The sequence below is a fragment of the Suricata suricatta genome, chromosome 4 (genome assembly GCF_006229205.1).
Source record: "Suricata suricatta isolate VVHF042 chromosome 4, meerkat_22Aug2017_6uvM2_HiC, whole genome shotgun sequence".
NCBI classification, from domain to species: domain Eukaryota; kingdom Metazoa; phylum Chordata; class Mammalia; order Carnivora; family Herpestidae; genus Suricata; species Suricata suricatta.
The window spans coordinates 76,876,769-76,899,321 of NC_043703.1; the positions used below are offsets into that span (position 1 = coordinate 76,876,769).

A 22,553-nucleotide genomic window follows, 5' to 3' on the forward strand; every position below is an offset into this window, starting at 1 on the left:
GAAGTAGAATTGCTGGATCATATGATAGATAATTCTCTTAATTTTTTGAGGATTCTGTATACTGTTTTCCATAGTGGCTGTATCAATTTATGATCCCACCAACAGTGCATAAAAGTTCCCTTTTATTCTAATCCATGCCATCATTTATATCATTTATTACTTTTAAAATCTTTTTTAAAGAGAGCTTATCCATCTATTTTGAGAGAGAGAGAGGGAGGGAGGGAGGGAGGGAGGGAGAGAGAGAGAGAGAGAGAGAGAGAGAGAGAGAGAGAGAGAGGGAGGGAGGGAGAGAGAGGGAGAGAGAGGGAGAGAGAGGGAGAATCCCAAGCAGGCTCCGTGCTGTCAACATAGAGCTTGATGTGGGGCTTGATCCCACAAACTGTGAGATCATGACCTAAGCCAAAATTGAGTCGTTGGACATTCAGCCAACTGAGCCACCCAGGTGCCCCCCACCCCATGCCATCGTTTATTATCTCTTGCCCTTTTTATGATGGCCATTCTAGCAGGTGTATGGTGAGGTATTTTCACGTTGTGGCTGGTTTCTTTTGCTGTCAACAGCACTTACTGAATAGCCCTTCATATCTCATAGATCCACAACTATTACTGTCACATGTCCAGGTTTCACACGAGAGTGGTGTGTTTCCTGAGCTCTCTAATCACTTCCATTGGTCAGTTTTCTATTTATGCATCTAAGGGGATGTCTAAATATGTGATAGGACATACCTCCACCCCACCCCTACTCCCTGCCAGTTCTTCAGAAGAGTCTTGGATATATTTGGCTTTTTATTCTTCCATATAAAATTTGTGGAGTTCTCAAGTTGAATTGTGTTAAGGATTATGGGGAATCTTTAGTGAAGAATGGGTATCTCTCTTAATTCTATCCATAAATGTGGTATTTCTCTATACTGATTTAAATCTAATTCATTGCCTTAAGTGAAAGAAAAGCTTTTTTTAGTAAAAGGCGAATGATTTATACGATCTGAAGAGAAACCAGAGTATTGAAACTTATGTTTTTGTTACTATTGTGAATAGTAACTTTTTTAAACCTCATTTTTCTAATTGTGGCTAGCATAGAGAAAGAGAGTTGTTGTTTATATATTGATCTGATTATCTACTGACCTTTCTAAATTCTTACTGGTTCTGATAATTTATCTTTTCAGTCTTCTGTGGACAATTATATCATCAGTGAATAATGAAAATTTTGTTTTTCAAACTTCACAATTTGTATTTCTTTCTCTTATAATACATTTCTTTTTCTTCTTGTACAGTATATATACAGGTAGTAATAGAAGATATCTTTTCTGGTTCAGCATTAGGAATAATGTTTGCTCTAGGTTTTTGAACTGTCCTTTATCAGAATTGCTAATAGCCTTTTGTAAAACATGAATGAGTATTGAATATTATTAAGTACATTTCTGCTTCATCTGTTAATGAACTAAATTATGGTAAAACTACCCTTGCATCTGAGTTGAACCGAACTAGATCACATATCATGGCCTTTTATGAACAGCTGGCTTTGTTTGTTGTCAGAATCACAACAGTTCTACAGATTACTCTCCAGTGCTTTCTATTTTTCTCTTCTCTGGACTAGTTTGTATAAAATAGGTTGTTTTGTTTTCTTCTTGTTTAATAGATCTCACCTTTTTTAATAGATCTCAGTAATTCTACTGAGCCTGGTGTTTCTTTTACATAAACTAAAAAGTTTTATATGGGTAATTGTGGGAGTATCCAGGTTTCCTTTTTTCCTTGATCCATGTACCAAGTCACAGTTTTTTTCTAGGAATATGTCATTTTTATAAGTTTTTACTTCTTCTTTCTTTTTCAGATTTATAATTTTAATTTTGTTACCTAATTCAAGAATATAATTTTAATGTGGTAAAAATGGAACATGCTAATTGGTAAAAGTAATTCAAACAGTATATCAAATTAAAATTCTTCATAAGTCCCATATTTCTTATCACTTTCTTGGCATCTCTTTACTCACACATAGGGTTATAAAATACCCCCCTCCATATGGACATTTAATGTTCAATAATTGTTTAAAAAATTTTTTTTGAGAAAGCAAGTAGTGAGATTTAGTTTCACTTTATGAAACCTGTTACTGTTAATGTTTTCATGTATTTTTTCCAAATTTTAAGGCATATCATCAGTTCAACTTGTTAAATAAAAACAAAATCATTACTTTTTATTTATATTATTATGAGCATTTTTTCATGTCATTGATTAGCATTAGAAATCTTGATTAAGGGAATGGTTCATAAATTTATTGGCATTGATTTAAGTAACACTGCAGCAAATATTTTTAAGTTTATTTTTGAGAGAGAGAGAGTGCACACACTTGCCCAGAGAGTGGGGGAGGGTCCAAGAGAGAGAGTAAGCCCCAAGCAGGCTCCCTGCTATTGTTGGTGCCAGATGTGGGACTCGAACCCATGAACCACAAAATCATGACCTGAGCCAAAATCAAGAGTTGGATACTTAACTGACCGAGCACTCCCAGATATTCTTCTGTATAAGTCACCATGTGGCTCTGCTGTTAAGTAGACATTCTTAAGTCAGTTTTGTGTTCAGGTAACCCTTCAAACGGTGCCTCATTCTACATTAGGCAGTTCTTCACAGCCGCTCTTCCATGAATGAATCAGCCTTTAGAAGACGGGCTATGTTCCAGAGGAAGGAGGAAGGGTAATATGCGTAGCAGTTGAAACTATATTTGAGATTATTTTATGTTTTCATTACCTTCTTTGTTTCTTAGAATATTTCTGGTGGCATTTAAAATGAAATAATCATTTAAAACTTGCAAAAGAAAATCAGAAATAAGAATAGAAAGTCAAGATTAGAGAAAAATCGCAATTGAGATATGCAGGCTATAAGCTTACCTGGATTTAACAGTAAATTTGACTTTGTAGATTTCAGTCTGAAGTGCTCTATAATTTGTTCCTACAGTTTTTTTCCCTAATGAAGTGAGATCTTTTCTCCCAATTTTAACCTATTGTTCGTGTAAAAGAAATGTTACAATGGGTTTATTTTTTTTAATCTGGCCACCTTACCAAATAACTATTCTAATAGTTCTAAGTTTAATTTTTTTTCTGAATATCATTTGCAAATAATCATCTGTTTTTTACTTTTCTTTCCAGTATCTGGACTTACTCTAACTTTTCCTTCCTACATCAGCCAGGCCCTCCAGGTGTTAAATAATAATTGTATTAGGACTCCCTCTTTTACTCTTAAGAATATCACTACTTAGGGGTGCCTGGGAAGCCCAGTTGATTAAGTGTTGGACTTTGGCTCAGGTCATGATCTTATGGTTTGTGAGTTCAAGCCCTGTGTTGGGCTCTGTGCTGACAGCTGACAGCCTGGAGCCTGCTTCGGATTCTGTCTCCGGGTCTCTCTGCCCCTCCCATGCTCACGCTGGTATGTGTGTGTCTCTGTCTCTCTCAAATATAAATAAACATTAATTTTTTTAAATTTTAAGTCATTTTTGTGACAAGTTTACATAAGAACGAATGGGAAAATGAAAACAATGTCCTAAGGTAATTTAATAAGTTTTAACATCTGTGAAATTCTCCCTACATATTCTTAAATATGCTTAGGCCAGTCTAGTTTCATCATTCTTCACTGTTTCTAAAATCATTTAAAAGTGTATAGTAAGTACACATTTAGTATTTTTATTCTAACAGTTCTCTGGACTACAGAGAAATGTTAATACGAATTTTATTTGAAAAATACATGTTTCACAAAGTACTGAACAACTAGTTTTCTAAAAAAGTAAACACTAATTTCTGTTTGCTTAAGAATTATTTAGATTGTTAAGAAGATTTTAGAAGGTTTAATAAAAAGCCTACACATTCTTACTGCAATGTTTGATTAATTTTAGAATGCGCTCAGTTAGCTAGATTATTTAATAACTGGAAACCTTTGCTAAAGGAAAAACTCATAAAACTATCTGTATAATTGTGGAACTCTTCTTATAATCCCCATCTTATTTCTGTAGCCACTTGCTTTATGAGTGTTGTTTTCTCTCAGCTTGACAAAGACGACATGGTGTACATGGAGGCCTATGACAAATTGCTGGAATCCTGGCTAACTTTGGTCCAAGACGACAAACATTTCCATAAGGGTTTTTTTACCCAACATGCAGTTCAAGTTTTCAATTCCTATATTCAGTGCCACCTTGCTGCTCCAGATGGCACGAGGAATTTGGTGAGTTTCAAGCTGGATTGTAAGTAAAAGTGTATTTTATCATAACTCTGTTTTGTCTCTTTTATCCTGTTATACATTGTATAATGCTAGAAATTTAGGGGGAGAATCTTGAGAAGATTTGCTGAGAGCATTAGAGACCGAAAGTAATCCTGTTGTCTAAGTGAATTCATACTGGTGGGGTGCTGCTCATAGTTACCCCGTTTCTCTTCAGTTTTCAGTTATATACCTAGTCTTCCTAGTGGTTGAGTGATATCAATGACTTCTTGTATATAGAGGACCATGAATCTTAAAGACGTCCGATCTTTTCAGTCACAGAAGTTAAATTCTTTGGGGTGGGAGGTAGGTTGTGAGTGCAGTGTGTTGTGTTTACATATGTATACTGTGGGACGATTCCTTCTATTTCTTTGTCTTCTGTGCCCTTCCCTCCTTTTTTTTTTTTTTTTTGAACAACTAGCACTGTCAACACAGACAGCAGGCCCTAGACCACTGGGTTGGCTCTGTCCAACTCTCCTTGTATGAAGCACTAAAGTTATTTGCAACAGGAATGCGTGATTTCTTCAACAAAGGAGTGCAGCTCCTCACTGTTTATTTCTTTCATTGCTAATAGACTGCCAATGGTGTGGCCTCTCGTGAGGAAGAAGAAATAAGTGAACTTCAAGAGGATGATCGAGACCAGTTTTCAGATCAGCTAGCCAGTGTAGGAATGCTAGGAAGAATCGCTGCAGAACACTGCATACCTCTTCTGACAAGGTACACATAGTCCAGAGAAACCCCGCAGAGCAAATACTGTCTATTCACAGTTCCCTGGACAGCACTTAAAGTGTTTCAGACTTCACACACTCCCGCCCCGTGCCCCAGCGCACGGAACAAATGGACAGAAACACACTCATGATTGCCTTCTTGGCTTTTACATATGGAGCCCAAGCACTCCAGCATAGATGGCAGAGATGGTGGAAAGTATGGTACGAGAATGGTGTGACCTCTATCAATAAAGGCTTGGAAACCAGTTTTCAAATGCCTGTTGTAAAACTTGGTTGTTTGTAAAGCAGTGTTTTAATTCTGTGTGATAAAGAATACATCACAGCTCCAGTATTGCTGTGAGAACAGTTGTGTACTACAGTAAATATTTTCATGTATGTGCTAACATCTTAATTTGTGTTGTCTAATAAATGGAAATTATGTATATAATTTGTTCTAGATCTTTGTTTATTGAACTTCATGAAACTTTGGGTTTTTCCCCTCTGTAGTTTATTAGAAGAAAGAGTAACAAGGCTCCACGGCCAGTTACAGCGGCAGCAGCAGCAGTTACTTGCGTCACCGGGCTCAAGTACTGTGGACAACAAAATGCTCGATGATCTGTATGAAGATATTCACTGGCTGATTTTAGTTACAGGTTGGTTGTTCATTTCTTTTTAAAATGTAATTGCCACAACTGAGCAATTCAGAGTTCTTAGATGTTAGATGAAGCTTCGTATGTTAAAATAAATTCCATACATAATGTTGGATGAAATTTGAGTACAGATGCTGTGTATCACAGAGCTATGGATGCAGTTTTAAAAATATTGTCTAACATGTATATTTAATGCCTATTGCATACCAGATGTCTTATGTGGAATTCATTGCAGCCCACGTATTATCCTCATCTTATAAATGAAGAAGCTGAAAGATTTAAGAAAGTAGCCCATGGTCACACTGCTATTAATTTTTGGAGCCAGAATGCAAATCTAGGCAGTCTGACTTTTAGGGTCTTCTTTTATAACCATACTATTAGTGTTTCTGTGTTTTTAATAATCAAGAAAAACATCTTAATTTTGGAAAAGGCATTCCCAAATATTGATTTTTGATATAGATAATAGAATTCCTATTAAGTTTACAGAATACAGTACTAAAAATTATTAAAGGTAGTAGATTAAAAAGCCTACATGTTAGTATGAATTATAAAACTGGTGAATAAAACATTTGTCCTTTGTATTTTGAGAGTTAATTATCTTGAGAAATAGTTTCTACTCAGACTTGAAATTAACATTAACATTTATAATTTACTTTTACATCAATTTAATATGTATATAAATCAGATAAAACTGAGAACATTTATAGTGCAATTTGATAAATGTAGATTTGTTAAGTGTTCATTTTTAATTTTTTTTAAACTGAAGGCTACCTCTTAGCTGATGATACTCAGGGAGAGACTCCGCTAATACCTCCAGAAATAATGGAATATTCCATTAAGCATTCATCTGAAGTTGACATAAATACAACACTTCAAATTTTGGGATCTCCAGGAGAAAAGGCTTCTTCCATCCCAGGGTACAACAGAACAGATTCTGTGATTAGGTAATATGAACTCTGTAGCTGTGCTCTTGTAATTTATAATGTCTTATACATTCTGAGTTGATGGGTAGACGACTCTTGTGTTGGCCACGTTGTAAATCTGATACGTGAAAGGAAATAAAACTTGGAGAAGCCTTGAAATAAACAAGGATGGCAAGTACTCGGCATGTCTGAGCAGTGCCCCTCCGGTGAGAATTGACAGCTGTATCCTGTACTGAGGAAGGCACAGGGGACATTATTCTGAGTACAGTGTGACTTGGAAGGGACACGTCCCTGGCCATCAGAAAGCAGCGTTGCTGCAGCCTAGGCACCCTAACAAGCGAAACAGAGTCTATGAGACTCTTAGGCACCAGATGAGGCCAGCAAGTATCTGTTGTTCATAAAGCTAAAAGTACATTTCAGCGGCTTTCTGAAGGAAATCTATGATTCTTACCTTATAAAATTGAAATATTTGTTCTGAATATGTGAAGCTTCAGTGTCCTGTCAGATAAAGTTAGAAGACGATAGTGTGCCTCAAATGAGAAGTCGCTGTGATCTTCCTAGTAGGAGTGGCAAAGTTTTCGTTAATTCTTAATGGTGAAATTAAGGAAGGATAAACACCTAGACCAAATATCCTCCTAAAAGTGGATTTAAAAATGACATTTGAAATTTCAGTATCTTTAAAGTGAGGTTGCAGGCAGATACACCAATAATGAGATAACATTGGTTTTTGTTCAATTGTAGAATCAGTAACTCAAGCAGGGTGCTGTCCCCTTTATCACTTTAATTCAAAAATACATGGATATCGTTTATACCTTTGTAGTAGAAAATAGGATATTTTTTTAAATGAACTATCAAGGAAATGTTCAGGAATTTATTTCCTTTATTTATTTTCTTATTTGAAATAAAATATCAGTTCTCTACTTTTGGAAAAGTTTTATCTCTTCTTTTTGGGATTACTATAGGCATTAGGTTAATTGCTTGTGAAAATCATTGCTTTTGCTTTGGTTTGATTCATGGTGAATGTTAATTTCAAAAGCAGTTCATTTCAGGGTGCTGTCATATTATATTCTTTGTCATATTTCTTGCCTGGGCAGTACCATCAGGAATGCTTTCCTTGTATTTTCAGTGCTTTTTCAATTTTTGCCAGTCTCAGGTATCAATGTGGGAGCAAAATATTTTTGTATCTGAGAGCACAGACTATGGAGGGTTGAGGTGAGGACTGGAAAACAAAAAAAATTGCCCCCCCACCTTTTTTTTCAAAGTCCAAAGAATTAATGTGAAATTGAAAGGTGTATAAGAGAAACATTCCTTGTTTGACTAAAGAAGTTCATATTTCTTGAAGAATTTATCCTATGACAAATAATTAATTGAGTACCAGGTATTATTCTAGGCATTTGGGCTACATTAGTGATCAAAACAGAAGAAGACATTCCCTCTTTACAGCTCCTTGTAGGGGAAAGATGAATGAATGAATGAATGAATGAATGAATGAATGAATGAATGACAGAGAGAGAGAAAGAACAAAAAAAGGAAGGAAGGAAGGAAAGGAAGAAAATAAATAGTATGTTAGAAGACTGTAAGCGCTCTACATAGGAGACTGAACAGAGTGAGGGGAATTAGGAGTATAGACTTCAGGGATTATATGTAAATTTAAATGGTGTAATCAGTATAGGCTTTATTTAGTAGGTGACTTGCAAGCAAAGACTTGCAGTTGGTAAGGGAGGCCATGAAGGCCTGGAGAAGAGCTTTCCAGGCAGAGTGAATAGGTAATGCACAGGCCCTGTGGCACGTCTGGCATATTTAGGCAAGAACTGCCATTGTGGGTTGAGCGGAGTGAGATGGAATTTTATCAGGAGATGAAGATAGAAGGGGAAATAGAGGAATATCAGATAAAGTCTTTAGTCTTTGAATGAATAAATAAAGTTTTGAGCAGAACTTATATGCAAAAAGGTTACTCTGTTGCACTGAGAGTAAACTATGAGGGACAAAAATGGAAGCAGCGAGACCAATTAAGAGGCTAATTGTAGTAATCCAAGGGAAAAATGATAGTGGTCTAAATCAGAGTGACAATAGTAGATGTTGTGAGAAACTAAAAAGCTCTGTTAGACTCATTTTGCAGACTTCTGGTTTATGAAATGCAAAGGTAATTCAAGATAAATTTGTAAAGTATGGGAAACTGAGTGCTGTCTGAAATATAAAGTATGTTTAGACCTCATACTTGGGAAATTAAAGTTGCATTAGAGATTAGAAATACAACAGTTAAAAAAGGTTTTGAATATAACATTATATGTCAACCTACAGTTTAATTTAAAAAACGCTTCGAGTTTTTCCTTCGGCTTCCCTGTGTTCAGGATCTGAGGATAGGGTGGGAGTCCGGTCCAAGTGATAGGGGCGCCTAGGTTCGCCCAGCGTGCTGACAGGGGAAGGGTCATGGGTGTTCTGGGGGACACGGCGTTTGGACACGCAGAGCTGAGGCAGGAGTCGGAGTGTGCAGCATGCACTCCAGGCAGCAGCAGAAGCAGAGGCAGAGGCCTGGACCGGAGAGTGTGGCTTAAAGCACCAGCAAGTTTGGTGTGGCTCACGTGTTAGCGTGGATGGGAGAGGTGTTTGAGGAGATGGAGGAGGAGGGACAGCGCTGGGTTGGAGTAAAACTGGTGAAGAGGATTGGAAATAGGGAAGTGAACTGGTCAAACGCAGAAGCAGGATTCTACCACAGAAGATGGGTCTAAAGGATGACTAGGCGGGTTAGGAAGCATTTTCACTAGTGAAAGTGGGGGCAGAAAGTGGCAGATGGAAGTGAGAGGCTGTGTCAGAGGGAGCCCCGGGGGAGTTTGCTGGACAGATGGGGCCGGGCTGAGACGCCGGGAAGGGATGGGGAGGGCCCCAGGAGCTCAGAATTAACCTTCCTGGGCTACTTGTCTGTACCTTGCTCCTACTGTACAAAAGAAAGGCAAAAGCTCTTACTCATTCTGAATCATAACGTGATAGATAGACAGGTATATAAAAACGTACAGAGTGCCAAATAAAGGAATAGTGCCAAATAGTGTGGTGTTGGGAATGAATGACTAAGTAATGGATAACCACTGATATTATGAGTCAGGAGGTTTCCAGCCATGTGCCTTAAAGGACATTGAAGAAATCAAGTTGCCAGTTAATATTTATAATTAAAAATAATCTTTGATGGTAGATCTTTGAGGTTTTTTGCATAAAACTAGGAAGAAGTTTAAATAATTGAAGAACCCTGCTATTTGAAAAATGCTTTTTCGATTTATGTGAACAGGTTTTCTCTGTTCTATAAAAATGAAAAAGGAATCAAATCAAATTATGCTCAACTGTGTCTCATTCTGGGAATAAGTAATATAATACATACTTTAATGGCTGCTAATGTTTTTTAATGATTTATTTATTAATTAGTAATATTTTTTCACAGATGCATGAACTAATTTGGAAAAACAAAATCCTGCTACATTAACCGCATTCACAACTGTATAAGATTTTACTTTTATGTGTAACATTTTTTTTTAACTTTTTTAATGTTTATTTTTTTGTGTGAGAGAGAGACAGATCGCGAGCGAGGGAGGGGCAGAGAGAAAGAGAGGGAGACACAGAATCCGAAGCAGGCTCCAGGCTCTGAGCTGTCAGCATAGAGCCTGATGCGGGGCTCAAACTCACGAACTGCGAGATCATGACCTGAGCCGAAGTTGGACGCTTAACCAACCAAGCCACCCAGGCGCCCCTACGTTTAATAATTTAAATTTGTGTTACACTTCACTCAATTGTGTATTAATAAGTATTGTAACAGTAGATAACTCAATCCAAAAGACATTTTAAAACCAAGTCTTATGGTAACTGGGAATTTTTTTTAAATTAGATTTCAATAACTAGACATATTTGTTTCAGAGAAATATGTGGTGTAATCAGCTAAATGAGTATAAAAATGTATTATAGTAAGATAATCTATTAGGACAGGAAATAAAAATTAAAGGAGAAAAAGAATGTATTAAGCTTCCAACTGTTAAAGAAAAACTTGTTTTTCAAATGGATGATGGTGGGTATCAAAACACTGATAATTAAATTCCTGTGCATAAGTTTAGAAAGTTACTGAAATTATTTAATTCAAATTCTGTTAGACTGCAAATTATATCATTTAAAACTATTCTTATGGGAAAAAATCTGATGTGAGGTCCTGGGGTATTTTTGTTCCTATCCACCCTAAAATAATTTTTGAAACTTTGAGCACTTGTGGTATAAGGAATGTATATTATGTAGGGGAAAAAAGATGGTCTGGGGGTAGAATCTTAAAAACGACTTGTATGGTTCAAGGGAAGAAATTATTTCAAAAGGGCAGAGTGATAAATATTATCTAGTACTTTTGAGAGAACTAGTTGACAAAGAACTGAAATGTAAGATTTCATTACAAGGAGATAATTTTAGTCATCTTGAGAACAGTAAGGAGAAGTAGCAGAAGCCAAACTTGAGGTGATCAGAATCCCTGTCTTGGCAGGATAGCTATAAAATGAGGTTAAAATGGATTCTCTCAGTTACACCCTTTGCTTCTTTGCTTTTAAGCTAAAGTCAAGTTAAATATACATCACTTCTGATTCTGTTCTCTCCTGCTGCCACCCCCAGAACAAGACTTTTATCTGCATATCATGCTACGCTGCTAACACCACACAGTCATATCAGTTATGTAGTGTGGAGAGGACAGTGCGCATGCTCACGCAGATCATTTTTTTAAGCAAGATTTTCATTTTAAAATACCATTAAGAATCAAGTTAGGAAGTATATAGGACTGTCTGATTTAGAGGCAAGATTTAATATTTAAAACATTTCTAGATCATTCACTACAAAATGACAAATGTTAAAAAATATACAGTGCTAAGCATGGAGTTAAGTAGTGATGGAGTGCTTAAGAATGTAGCCTTTACTCTGAACTTTTAATTGTATGTATTTCTCCTTTTTGAATGTGAAAAACCCCTTTAGATGGAAATGCTGAGACTGCCACAGAAGGTTGTCTCTGTCCCTGATTCTCAGTCTCGTTTCCTGCTTCCTGAAAGGTCAGCAGTAAAATGGGGCCTTTGTCTACAATCCTGCTGATGAAAATTCCAAGTTATAGCCTGGCCTAAATTCACAGAGTTGAAAAAACAAAACAAAAAGGACTTTATTTTTTCAAGTTGAGCTTTTTGTACTAATTTTTTTAATGTTTTATTTATTTTTGAGATAGAAGAGACAGGAGCATGAGTGGGGAGGGGGAGAGAGAGAGGGAGACACAGAATCGGAAACAGGCTCCAGGCTCTGAGCTGTCGGCACAGAGCCTGACGCGGGGCTTGAACTCACTAACGTGAGATCATGACCTGGGCCGAAATTGGAGGCTCAACCAACTGAGCCACCCAGGCGCCCCAAAAAGGACTTTTAAGAAAAAAAAATTAGTGAAATTAATGAAAGAGTAAATGACTTCTTTTTTATACCTACAGGCTATTATCTGCCGTTCTGAGAGTTTCAGAAGTTGAATCTCGAGCAATAAGAGCAGACCTCACTCATCTACTAAGCCCTCAGATGGGCAAAGACATTGTTTGGTTTCTAAAACGCTGGGCAAAGACTTACCTCCTGGTGGATGAGAAACTATATGATCAGGTCAGAATATAAAACTGACTTTGTTTGGATTTATGATGAAGACAGTTGTGGAAGTGAGAGTGATTTTCTCATCAAAATGTAACTGAGAGCGGAACATCTTCCACATTGAAAAGAATTGTATGAATGGTGTACAATTTTAATAACTTTCCTTAGAGCAAGCGTATCATCTGATTCAGCTTATTTTAACCATATTAATTTACAGATTACAGGTGGGAATGGCTTTGTATTTGGTATAAATATCATGTTAGGGTGTTAATGAGAGTAAAGTTAACACACACTGGAAGATGTTAGTGGACTGAGGAGGTCTTATTTTGGACTTACAGAAATGAATGCATGTGCAAAATTGATGCAAAGTAAGCAGTACTTCAGATTTAGATGCTAATTTCAATTTGAGTTTTCTGTGCATTTCTTTTTAAGCTGATCTTTCTGACCTTAAATATTTTGTTTTTTAAGATAAGTCTGCCATTCAGTACAGCATTTGGAGCAGACACGGAAGGTTCTCAGTGGATTATTGGCTACCTCTTACAAAAGGTCATCAGTAACCTCTCGGTGTGGAGTAGTGAGCAGGACCTTGCAAATGACACTGTGCAGCTCCTTGTCACTTTGGTGGAAAGAAGAGAAAGGTAAGCCAATTAATTATAGGAGGCTGACACTGTGTGTGTGTAGTCTTTGAAGTGGCAAACAGGTACATGGTCCTAAGGGGCAAATAGGCCCTGCATTTGAGACCAGTGTATTTAAAACACAAAAAACATAGCCAATATCATGTTATTGTTATTAATACAAATAGAGCTTTCCTTTGGTACAAATGAGGATTGCATTGACTATTCAAGGATTTGGCGTCAAGGAATCTTATGAGAAACATATATGTTTAGTAATTTATAGTTTTAAAAACACTTTAATACAGAATAGTCTCATTTATTTTTTTCAGATCTCCTATTATTCATTTTAAAGAAGAGAAAAGTTTTGCAGCACCTCGGTGCCTCAGTCAGTTAAGTGTCTGACTCTTGATTTTGGTCCAGGGCAGGTTAATGAGTTCAGGTCCCACTTTGGGCTCCACGCTGATAGCACAGAGCCTGCTTAGGATTCTTTCTCTCTCCATGTATGTCTGCTCCTCCTCTGCTCTTTCTCTCTCTCTCAAAATAAGTAAATAAACTTAAATAAAATTAAAGATGAGAAAAACTTGATAATTTAATAATTTTGCAAATTATTCTGGAAATGTTTTTCTTTTATCCTTTTTTTTTTTAAATGTTATTTTTGAGAGAGAGAGAGACACCAACCACACATGCGGGAGCGGGGGAGAGAGCAAGAGAGGGAGGAAGGGAGACACAGGATCTGAAGCAGGTTCCAGGCTTTAACTTGTCAGCACAGAGCCCAGTGTGGCCCTTGAACTCACGAACTGTGAGATCATGACCTGAGTCGAAGTTGGACGCTTAACTGATTGAGCCACCCAGATGCAACCAAACATTTTTCTTCCTACATAGGAATGTCATTGTTATTACTCTTAGCTTTGGCTCTTATTTATTGAGTTCTTGTAATTTACTAGGTACTGTTTCAATCATTTCATATGTAGTATTTTATTATAACTATTTAATTGTAGTATCCATATCAGCCATGAGAGTTAAGGCTGTTAGAGTAAACAGAGTTTACATTGTCAAACAACTAATGGGATTTGAGTACAATTAACTTCCATTTTTGTTCACTTGGTAAACATGTAATACATCTTAGGTTTTGTTATTTCTGCTTGTAGAGCAAACTTAGTGATTCAGTGTGAAAACTGGTGGAACTTAGCTAAGCAGTTTGCAAGTCGAAGCCCGCCTCTCAATTTCTTGTCCAGCCCTGTGCAGAGGACCTTGATGAAGGCTCTCGTCTTGGGGGGGTTCGCACACATGGACACGGAGACCAAACAGCAGTACTGGACAGAGGTATGTTGACTGACTAATGTTTTCCCCTGTGTGGTGGCATGAAAGACTGTGGACCTAAACATTTCAGCCATACGTTTTCTGATATTTTTCCCTTGTAATGGAATAAGTTGAAGCTTCTTATTTTACAAATACCATATTATAATTTGTCCATATCTGCTCCTGTGAGGACTCTATCAAACGTTTTGTAGTGTAGGCACATTTTTGCCCACAACTCAAATGAGAGCCTAAAGAATCAATGAAATATCCCCTTGTCTTGAACAAGGAAGTGCACATTAACCACTAGGGCTAGGACTGCGGTAACAAAATGCCATAAACGTTGTGGTGCAAACAACAGAAATTTATTTTGTTGGAGTTCTGTATACCAGAAGTCCAAGATGTAGGTGTTGGTAGGGTTGGTTCCTTTTGAAGGCTGTGAGGGAGAATCTGTTCTAGGCCTCTTGCTGAATTTCTGGTGGTTGGCTGGTATGCTTTGGTGTTGTTAGGTTGTAGAAGCATCATCTAACTCTGTCTTCATTTTCACATGATATTCTCCATGTGTGCATTTCCGTGTAAACATACCAGTCATTGGATCAGCAGCCCACCCTAATTAATGAACTCAATTATATCTACAACAACCCCATTTCCAAATAAGGCCAGACTTTGAGGTACTAGATATTGACTTCAATATACCAGTTTGGGGTGGGAGGGCGTAATTCAGCCAGTAACCACTGTGAACATGTTGCATTATGTAAATTAGCTTTTTAAAAAAAAATAATTTTAAGGTAGTTTTATTAAACTTTTTTAAATTTATTTTTGAGAGAGAGAGAGAGAGAGAGCATGAGCAGGGGAGTGTCAGAGAGAGAGGGAGACACAGAATCTGAAGCAGGCTCCAGGCTCCAAGCTGTCAACACAGAGCCTGACACGGGGCTCGAACCCATGAACCATGAGATCATGACTTGAACTGAGGCCGGACACTTAAACAACTGAGCCACCTAGGTGCCCCTTATATAAATTAGCTTTAAGTCAAGAACCAAGAGTTATCAGTATGGATAGGTGTCGGCCTATAATCCCTGTGACTGGAGTGCTCTTAATGTCTGAGAAGGGACACAGTAACAGAATTTGGCAGTTATCTGTGACTTCAGACCAGAAGGAAAACCAGGCTGACCATATATTTCTAGTTTAAATAATTGTATTATCAGATGTATAGCTTAAGTAGAATTAAGATACCTTCATGAATATGCATATTCACTTGGGCAGGACTGACTGTCTGAAGTTATGCTCTATGCCAAGAGAAACTGGAAAAGAGAAAAACAGTCCAGAGCTGTATGTATGTAGAACAGGGTTTGGCAAATTGGAGGCCACAGACCAAAACTGGCCTTCTCTCTCTCTTTATAAATAAAGTTTTATTGAAACACAGGCTGAATTGTTTACATTTTATCTATGGCTGCTTCTGTACCACACTGCAATTGTAATTGGATTGTTGGGCCAGAGTTGCCATATTCTGCAATGTTTATATTTACTCTCTGACCCTTTAGAGACTTAAATTTCATCTTTTTTGGGGAGTGGGGCGTGGTTAATCAGCTGGAAAGAGATGTAGTGACAGAATTCTGTGAATGGCATTGACTAAGTCATGTTCTGTGATTTGTGGTTTTTGGAACATGAATTCCTTCAGGAAGTTAGATGATAGCAGGTACTTTTATCGAGATAATTGACATACATCACTGTGCAGGCTTAAAAGGTGTACAGAACAGCGGTTTGGCTTACATATGTTGTGAAATGATTACTGCAAGAACTTTAGTCAATATCCAAGATCTCACATAGATACAATAAAAAAGAAACAACAAAAGAAAAATTATTTTCTTGTGATGAGAACTCTGAGGATCTACTCTTTTAACAGTTCTCCTGTATATCATACAGCAGTGTTACCTACAGTCCTCGTGTTGTGCATTACACTCCTAGTACTTACTTATCTTAAACCTGGAAGTTCAAAGCCCCCTTTTCCCACCTCCCCAGCCCCTACCTCTAATAACTACAGATCTTTTTCTGAAAGTTGGAAATTTTTGTTTGTTTTGTTATTTTATTGTCTTAAAATTCCTCATATAAGTAAGATCATATGGTGTTTATCTTTTTGTCAGACTAACTTACCATGTACCCTTGGGGTTCATCCATGTTGTCACAGAGGGAAGGGGTCCTCATTTTGTGTGGCTAAATACACCACTCCATGTTTTCCACAACTTCTTCTACTCACTTACCCACGGGTGGACACTCGGGCTGTTCCCGTGTCTTGGCCATTGTAAATAATACTTCTGTGAACATGGGGGTGCAGATGTCTAATCAAGTTACTACTGCCTTCGTTTTCTTTGGATATATTCCCAGAAGTGGAATTATTGGGTCATATGGTAAATCTGTTTTTGATTTTTTGAGGGTTCCTCCTTACTGTTTTCCATAGTGGCTACGCCATTTTAAGTTGAGGAAGGAAGTAAAGTTGAAATAAAGGAAGCATGTGAATCAAACTTCTAGAAGATTTGTGCTTTGTTTTGGTAGGTTCTTCAGCCCCTTCAGCAGCGGTTCTTAAGAGTGATAAATCAGGAAAACTTTCAGCAGATGTGTCAGCAAGAGGAAGTCAAGCAGGAAATCACGGCCACGCTGGAAGCCCTGTGTGGTATTGCAGAGGCTACGCAGATTGACAATGTGGCAATTCTTTTTAATTTTCTGATGGACTTCCTCACCAATTGCATCGGATTGATGGAAGTGTACAAAAACACCCCAGAGACTGTCAACCTCATAATAGAAGTTTTTGTTGAAGTTGCACATAAACAGATATGCTATCTGGGAGAGGCAAGCGCTCTCTAATTCTTTCTCTTTGGGATTAGAATTCCTTAAAGCATAACAAAATAAATACTTTGCTTTAAATTTAATGACTATTGTCTGAAATAATATAATAATAAACCTCCAGAGGAGTTTTCAAAAAGACTTAAGAACTTTCCAGAAGAACTCAAAATCCAGAGGAAGGCTGGAGGGCTTATTGGAGGAGAGTCAGTTCTGCCCTAAAACTGTTAGTAATTCCTTTGAGATATAATATTTTATTCAGTCAAAGTCATTCAAATTGAGGAATGTTTGGTAAGACAGTTCGTAGAAAAATTTAATCAATTTCTGTGTGTTGAAACTCTTGAGGCTTAAAATTTTAAATGGCAGTTTGTATCTTTGCTTTATAAATCAAATGTATAATTTAGACACGCTAAATTCTTTTATAATCAGTAAGCACAGGTGCACTTTTTATCCTATTTAGAAATTATTTAGAAAGTTGTTTTAAAACTGCCTTAAAGGAATATATTTGTATTTGTGTGTAGGTTAGCATAAGTCTTTTGAATCATTTCATGTGGGTTCCTGAGTTGTAATTTTTTTTGTTGTTAGATCAAAGGTACTTGCTTGAAAGTGAGGTGATTGTATAAATGTTACAGATGTAGACACAGGTGCAGGATGTGGCCGGCTGGCCATCGCCACTCTGATAGTTAAGACCGTGGTTGGTAGTCTCTCTCTTGCAAGTTAAACGGGTTTAGGTCTTAAAATAATAAATGTTATACACGAAGGTACACAGCAGAAGTAAGACAGTTGTGTTGCCAAAATCTTATTATCTCTCTAGTATGTATGTATTATAAAATGAACAAAAAAGTCAGTGTCAAATTTTGTTAGAAAACTCCTAATTTTTAAAATATAACTACAATCCTTAATATATGCTGTTTCATTTTTCTTAATGTTTTATAATAGTTTAAAACAAGTATAGTTATATTTTAACTAGTGTTGGGATCCAGAGTAAATGTATTAGATTATAATTTTAAATTTCTTTTAGGGTTTATATTTTTTCCCAACTAAGTATAATTTATGCATGTTCTCTTGCAGTCCAAAGCTATGAACCTCTATGAAGCCTGCCTTACTTTGCTGCAAGTATATTCTAAGAATAACTTAGGGCGGCAAAGAATAGATGTTACAGCAGAAGAAGAGCAGTACCAGGACCTGCTTCTTATTATGGAACTTCTCACTAACCTCCTGTCAAAAGAATTCATAGATTTTAGTGATACAGGTAAGCTCTAGTGTGATGGTTCTAACTTTTGTTTTAATTGTCTTTTTTTAAGGCAAAGGAAGATAAAACTAAATAAAGAGGGTTGCTCAGTCAGTTAAACACCCAACTCTCACCTTTCTGAGACAGACGCCCAAGTAGGCCTCCACTCCCGGTGCGGGCGGGCTTGGGGTTCTCCCCGTCTCTCTCTGCTCAGGCGTAATCGAGCTCTCTCTCCTTCTTGCTCTCAAAATAAATAAACTTAAAAACATTTAAAGGTTTTTATTTAAAAGTCATTCTTAATTTAATGAATCAAAAGTATTTATTAAACGGGCACCTGGATGGCCCAGTCAGTTAAGTGTCCCACTTGGGCTCAGGTCATGATCTCATAAGTTCGAGCCCCACATCGGGCCTGCTTCAGATTCTGTATCTCCCTCTCTCTCTGTCCCTCCCCAACCCACACTCTGTCTCTGTCTCTCAAAAATAATAAACATTGAAAAAAACTTTTTAAAGTATTCATTAAAATTTGCCATTACTTCATTAATGATTGCAATGAACTGTTTTCTATTGGGCTTTGGGCTTGATAGATGTTTGTGGATTTTGCTCACTTACCTGTTTAGGTCTTAGGAGGATTCTTAATTTATATGCATTTTTATGGATTAAGGATTTTTAAAGGATTAGTAAGTCTTTAATATTGGTTGTTATTTTTAACTACTATTTTCTATAACATTTTAATGTCTGTTTTCCCCCATTTCTCTTCAGCAGAGAAAAATTTCACACACATAAGAGAGAAAATAGACATTACTGTGGAAATTATTTAACTCACACTGTAACTTCCGTGTCAGTAGAATAGATTTTACCTTTCCAAACAGGAAGCATTAGTTTTTATCTTTGTAGAATAATAACATAAACACAGAATGCTGCGTCAGGGACCCTGAAAAGTGAAATACAAAAGGATGACCCAGGGCAAGACTGACCAGATGTCCACTCGTAGGTGTGTTTGGGCTTAGGGGTTTTGATCTTCTGTCACTTTCTCGCGAAGGTGGAATACAGGCAGCTCTAACTCTGAGGCCACCTTTGTGTCACACTAGATGAGGTGTTCAGAGGACACGAGCCGGGCCAGGCGGCAGGCAGGTCCGTGTCTGCAGCTGACGTCGTTCTCTACGGCGTGAACCTAATCCTGCCTCTGATGTCACAGGATCTTTTGAAGGTAATTAAGGACAGTGAACATGAAAATCCAAACTACGTGTGCTCAGCGTTCAGAGATGTTTTAGACAAGAATATACTTCTGATTTAATTAAAGAGGTTTAAGCACTTGCTTACCTGTTAAGTACACATGAAGATCAGGATCTAGGTTCCCATTGTGTGTCGTTCGTGCTCACGCATGCAGCTCAATACACAGTTCGTGCTCTCATTTAGTCTTGCCCCAGAGTCCTGTGTGCACTGATAATTAGGGACAGGAAAAAAATCTGAATCTTTCAGAAACTGAATTCTAATGTTAACAGTTTTGATTCCCTCTTCATTCGTCATTAAGCAAATCAAATTATATGTTTAGGTGTGTTCAATTCATGCTTTTGAACATCATTCTCAGATTTTAAAAACTGAGCAGCAGAAGGCATTTTCCAGCAACCCCAGGTAGAAATGGGATGGTAAGAAACCAAGACTAACAGTTGTTTAAATTTGTGTGCGTCCTGACGACACCGTGTCTTGCTGTCCTCAGTCAGTATTGAGGCTGTGGTGGTGATGAGGCTGCCCTTTCTCCTCCTCTCAATACTGCAGACGAAGGGAGTCCCTTTCTTGAGCTGTCACAGTGGGTGACGGTGAGAAGGAAGAGAGAGGTGTGTTCGTGCACATGTGTGTGGAACACAAGATAGAGTGGGAGAGGGAAAGAGAGGTCGGTCGTGGGAAGGAAGAAAATAGAGGTTGAGAAGTGGTTAGAAGTTGCACTGCGGAGTAGGCGGTGCTGTCAGAGGCCCACAGAGCGGGCCGGGACCGCAGGTTTCTCTCCTTGACAAGCGTCTTTGGGAGATGACTATGGTGGCCTCTGTTCATGTGGCCACCAGCAGGATAGGCAAGTTTAGGAAGCTTATATATTGCTTTGCTTTTAGGTTTTTTTTGGTTTGGTTTTGGAGGGAGGGGGCAGTTCTCATGAAATAAACCATTAAACATAGAGGTGTATGTTTTCTTAAGAAGGGCTAAATTGTAGATTGCCTACTTTTTACTTAAGTTTTCCAGGACTCTCCAACTAATTTTTGGAAGTGTGAAGAAGTGAATGCTCTATTCCATGCATAGTCTTAATCTGTATTACCTTCCTGTATTTTTCTAACATGGTGGAAATCAAATAAACACATTTGTAAAGGGGTTTTAATTATAGGTCATTTAATAATTTGAAATTTGGCTGCTTTGTCTACTTTTTCAAGGTAAATAGGACTATCTGGAATTTATTGTAGCTTTTATTAACTGTAGAAGATAATTGCTCCTACTGTATATTTTCATATTACTAGAATATTTCCTTTATTGTAACTTATTTTTATATTTAATTTGGTTTTGTTTTCTGTATCTTGGTTGTTTTAAAAGAAATCATTATATTTACAAGTTTGGTTCTTCCTGTGTTTATTGCATTAATGAAAATAGAAATTCTATATCATTAAACATCTAAATATTTAATATTTCTTTTTCAGTTTCCAACCCTTTGTAATCAGTACTACAAATTAATCACATTTATCTGTGAGATTTTTCCTGAGAAAATACCACAGCTTCCTGAAGATCTTTTTAAAAGTCTGATGTACTCTCTAGAACTAGGCATGACGTCATATCCTTTAAATGAACATCACCATTTGTCACTTGGGGGGGGGGATCTTCCCTGAAGAAATGTTTAAATTTCTTAAAAATTTTAGTTTTATTTCTTAAGAAAGCAGGCATTTATCTGACTGCCCTAATTCTGTATTTCTCTGATCAGTTTGCCTCATCTTGTCCTCCTTTCACAGGTTAATCCCAAAGGCATTTGGTGCCTGGTCCCAAGTCACTCTTTCATTAAGAGCCCCAGTTAGTAATGCCATGTGCTGTTGCTGAGTCTGTGGCTCAGCTACCTGGTAGTAGAGAGTAATAAGGCTTTTTATCAGCTGGGTGCTCATGATCAGAAACACTAGAAACCTACAGTCTGAGATCCTCTCAGAAACGCTGGAAACCTTTTGTCACCTAACATATAATGCCGTAAACATATTGAACACTAATGTACTCACCTATCTGTAGTCATTCCTAGAATTTGATAATAGCTGTAATTTTTTAATAAGTTAAATATACCTAGTTTGTTCCTTGACCTTCCTGATCAGAATGAGTTCGGAGGTTTGCCAGCTCTGCCTGGAAGCGTTGACGCCATTAGCTGAACAGTGTGCCAAAGCACGAGACACGGAGTCCCCTCTTTTCCTAGCAACACGGCACTTTCTCAAGGTGAGATGTTTGGGAGGCCCGTCATAAAACCATCCGCTTTAGTACAGTTGGTGCCTGTAAATCTTCGCTCAAATGAGGAGATGCTTATGTAGTCATAAAGCAGGAAAGAATTACTTTCTGTTTATTGTACTTTCTGGAGATCAATTCCCTGGATACCGTATTCTCCACTTTTGTGTTCTTGAAAATTGATATGGCAGCTGTAACAAACAGTCTGGTCAACTGATGATTTGACATGTCACAATAAGGAACAACATCTGTTATTAGAAATCATTGGGTGTTGTAAAAGCTGTCTTATTTCATTTTCAGATTTATTCACTTAATAAGAACACCTACTATCTCTTTGTCTTTTTGGAATAGGGATGGACTGGGAGACTGTATGATCATCATATGTTTTTATTTAGAGGTTTTGTATTATGTCCTTTCAGCTGGTTTTTGATATGCTGGTTTTGCAAAAGCACAACACAGAGATGACCACTGCGGCCGGGGAAGCTTTCTACACGTTGGTGTGCTTGCATCAGGTACTGGACACAAGTCTCTTCACTGAGAGTCTCTTCCCAGGCCCACCTCCCCCAGCCAGGAAACTGTTGACGCAGAGGCGGGCCTTTGATACTCCTTGTTCTTAGAGAACCTGTGACTCAGGGCTTCAGTTGGTGCAGCGAGGGTGTATTTCTTCACTTCCACATTAGTTTTTTGACAAGCTGTTTCTCAGTGAATAAGCATGTATTTTCCCTTCTCCAATGTTGTGAATCATCCTTTGCAATGATCACTGCCCCAGAGCTTGTCCTTGTAAACAAGTGTGCTTGGAACCAAGAATCAACGTGGAAGAGTCATAGAGGCATAGTTTCTGTCCTTGAGGAACCCGCAGTTTTGTAAGGGAGGGGACCCAGAGGATCTGCCTTGAGAAAGCGCAGAAGTCAACTGTGTGTTATTTCCTGTCACAGAATGGAAAATGTATGACTTCATATTACCCTGTGGAAAGGAGTGTATTGTTTCATTTTATT

The 22,553-nt window shown here is 37.6% G+C and overlaps 1 protein-coding gene across 9 annotated transcripts in view; it reads left to right on the forward strand.

Annotated features, from left to right (window-relative positions):
• XPO4 (exportin 4) overlaps positions 1–22,553 on the forward strand; it is a 125,317-nt gene that overhangs the window by 96,158 nt on the left and 6,606 nt on the right. For 6 of the 9 annotated variants that reach the window (XM_029936977.1, XM_029936978.1, XM_029936979.1 and 3 more), the window contains 13 exons: positions 4,021–4,197; positions 4,805–4,947; positions 5,445–5,590; positions 6,354–6,531; positions 11,985–12,144; positions 12,598–12,767; positions 13,892–14,066; positions 16,590–16,883; positions 17,946–18,126; positions 19,194–19,312; positions 20,784–20,914; positions 21,435–21,552; positions 21,978–22,070. In XM_029936977.1, the coding sequence (XP_029792837.1) occupies positions 4,021–4,197; positions 4,805–4,947; positions 5,445–5,590; positions 6,354–6,531; positions 11,985–12,144; positions 12,598–12,767; positions 13,892–14,066; positions 16,590–16,883; positions 17,946–18,126; positions 19,194–19,312; positions 20,784–20,914; positions 21,435–21,552; positions 21,978–22,070 (2,085 nt within the window). Of the gene's footprint in view, positions 1–4,020; positions 4,198–4,804; positions 4,948–5,444; positions 5,591–6,353; positions 6,532–11,984; positions 12,145–12,597; positions 12,768–13,891; positions 14,067–16,589; positions 16,884–17,945; positions 18,127–18,864; positions 18,959–18,999; positions 19,097–19,144; positions 19,313–20,783; positions 20,915–21,434; positions 21,553–21,977; positions 22,071–22,553 lie in introns of those variants that run through there. The other 3 variants (XR_003907742.1, XM_029936983.1, XM_029936984.1) reach the window with 3 other exon arrangements.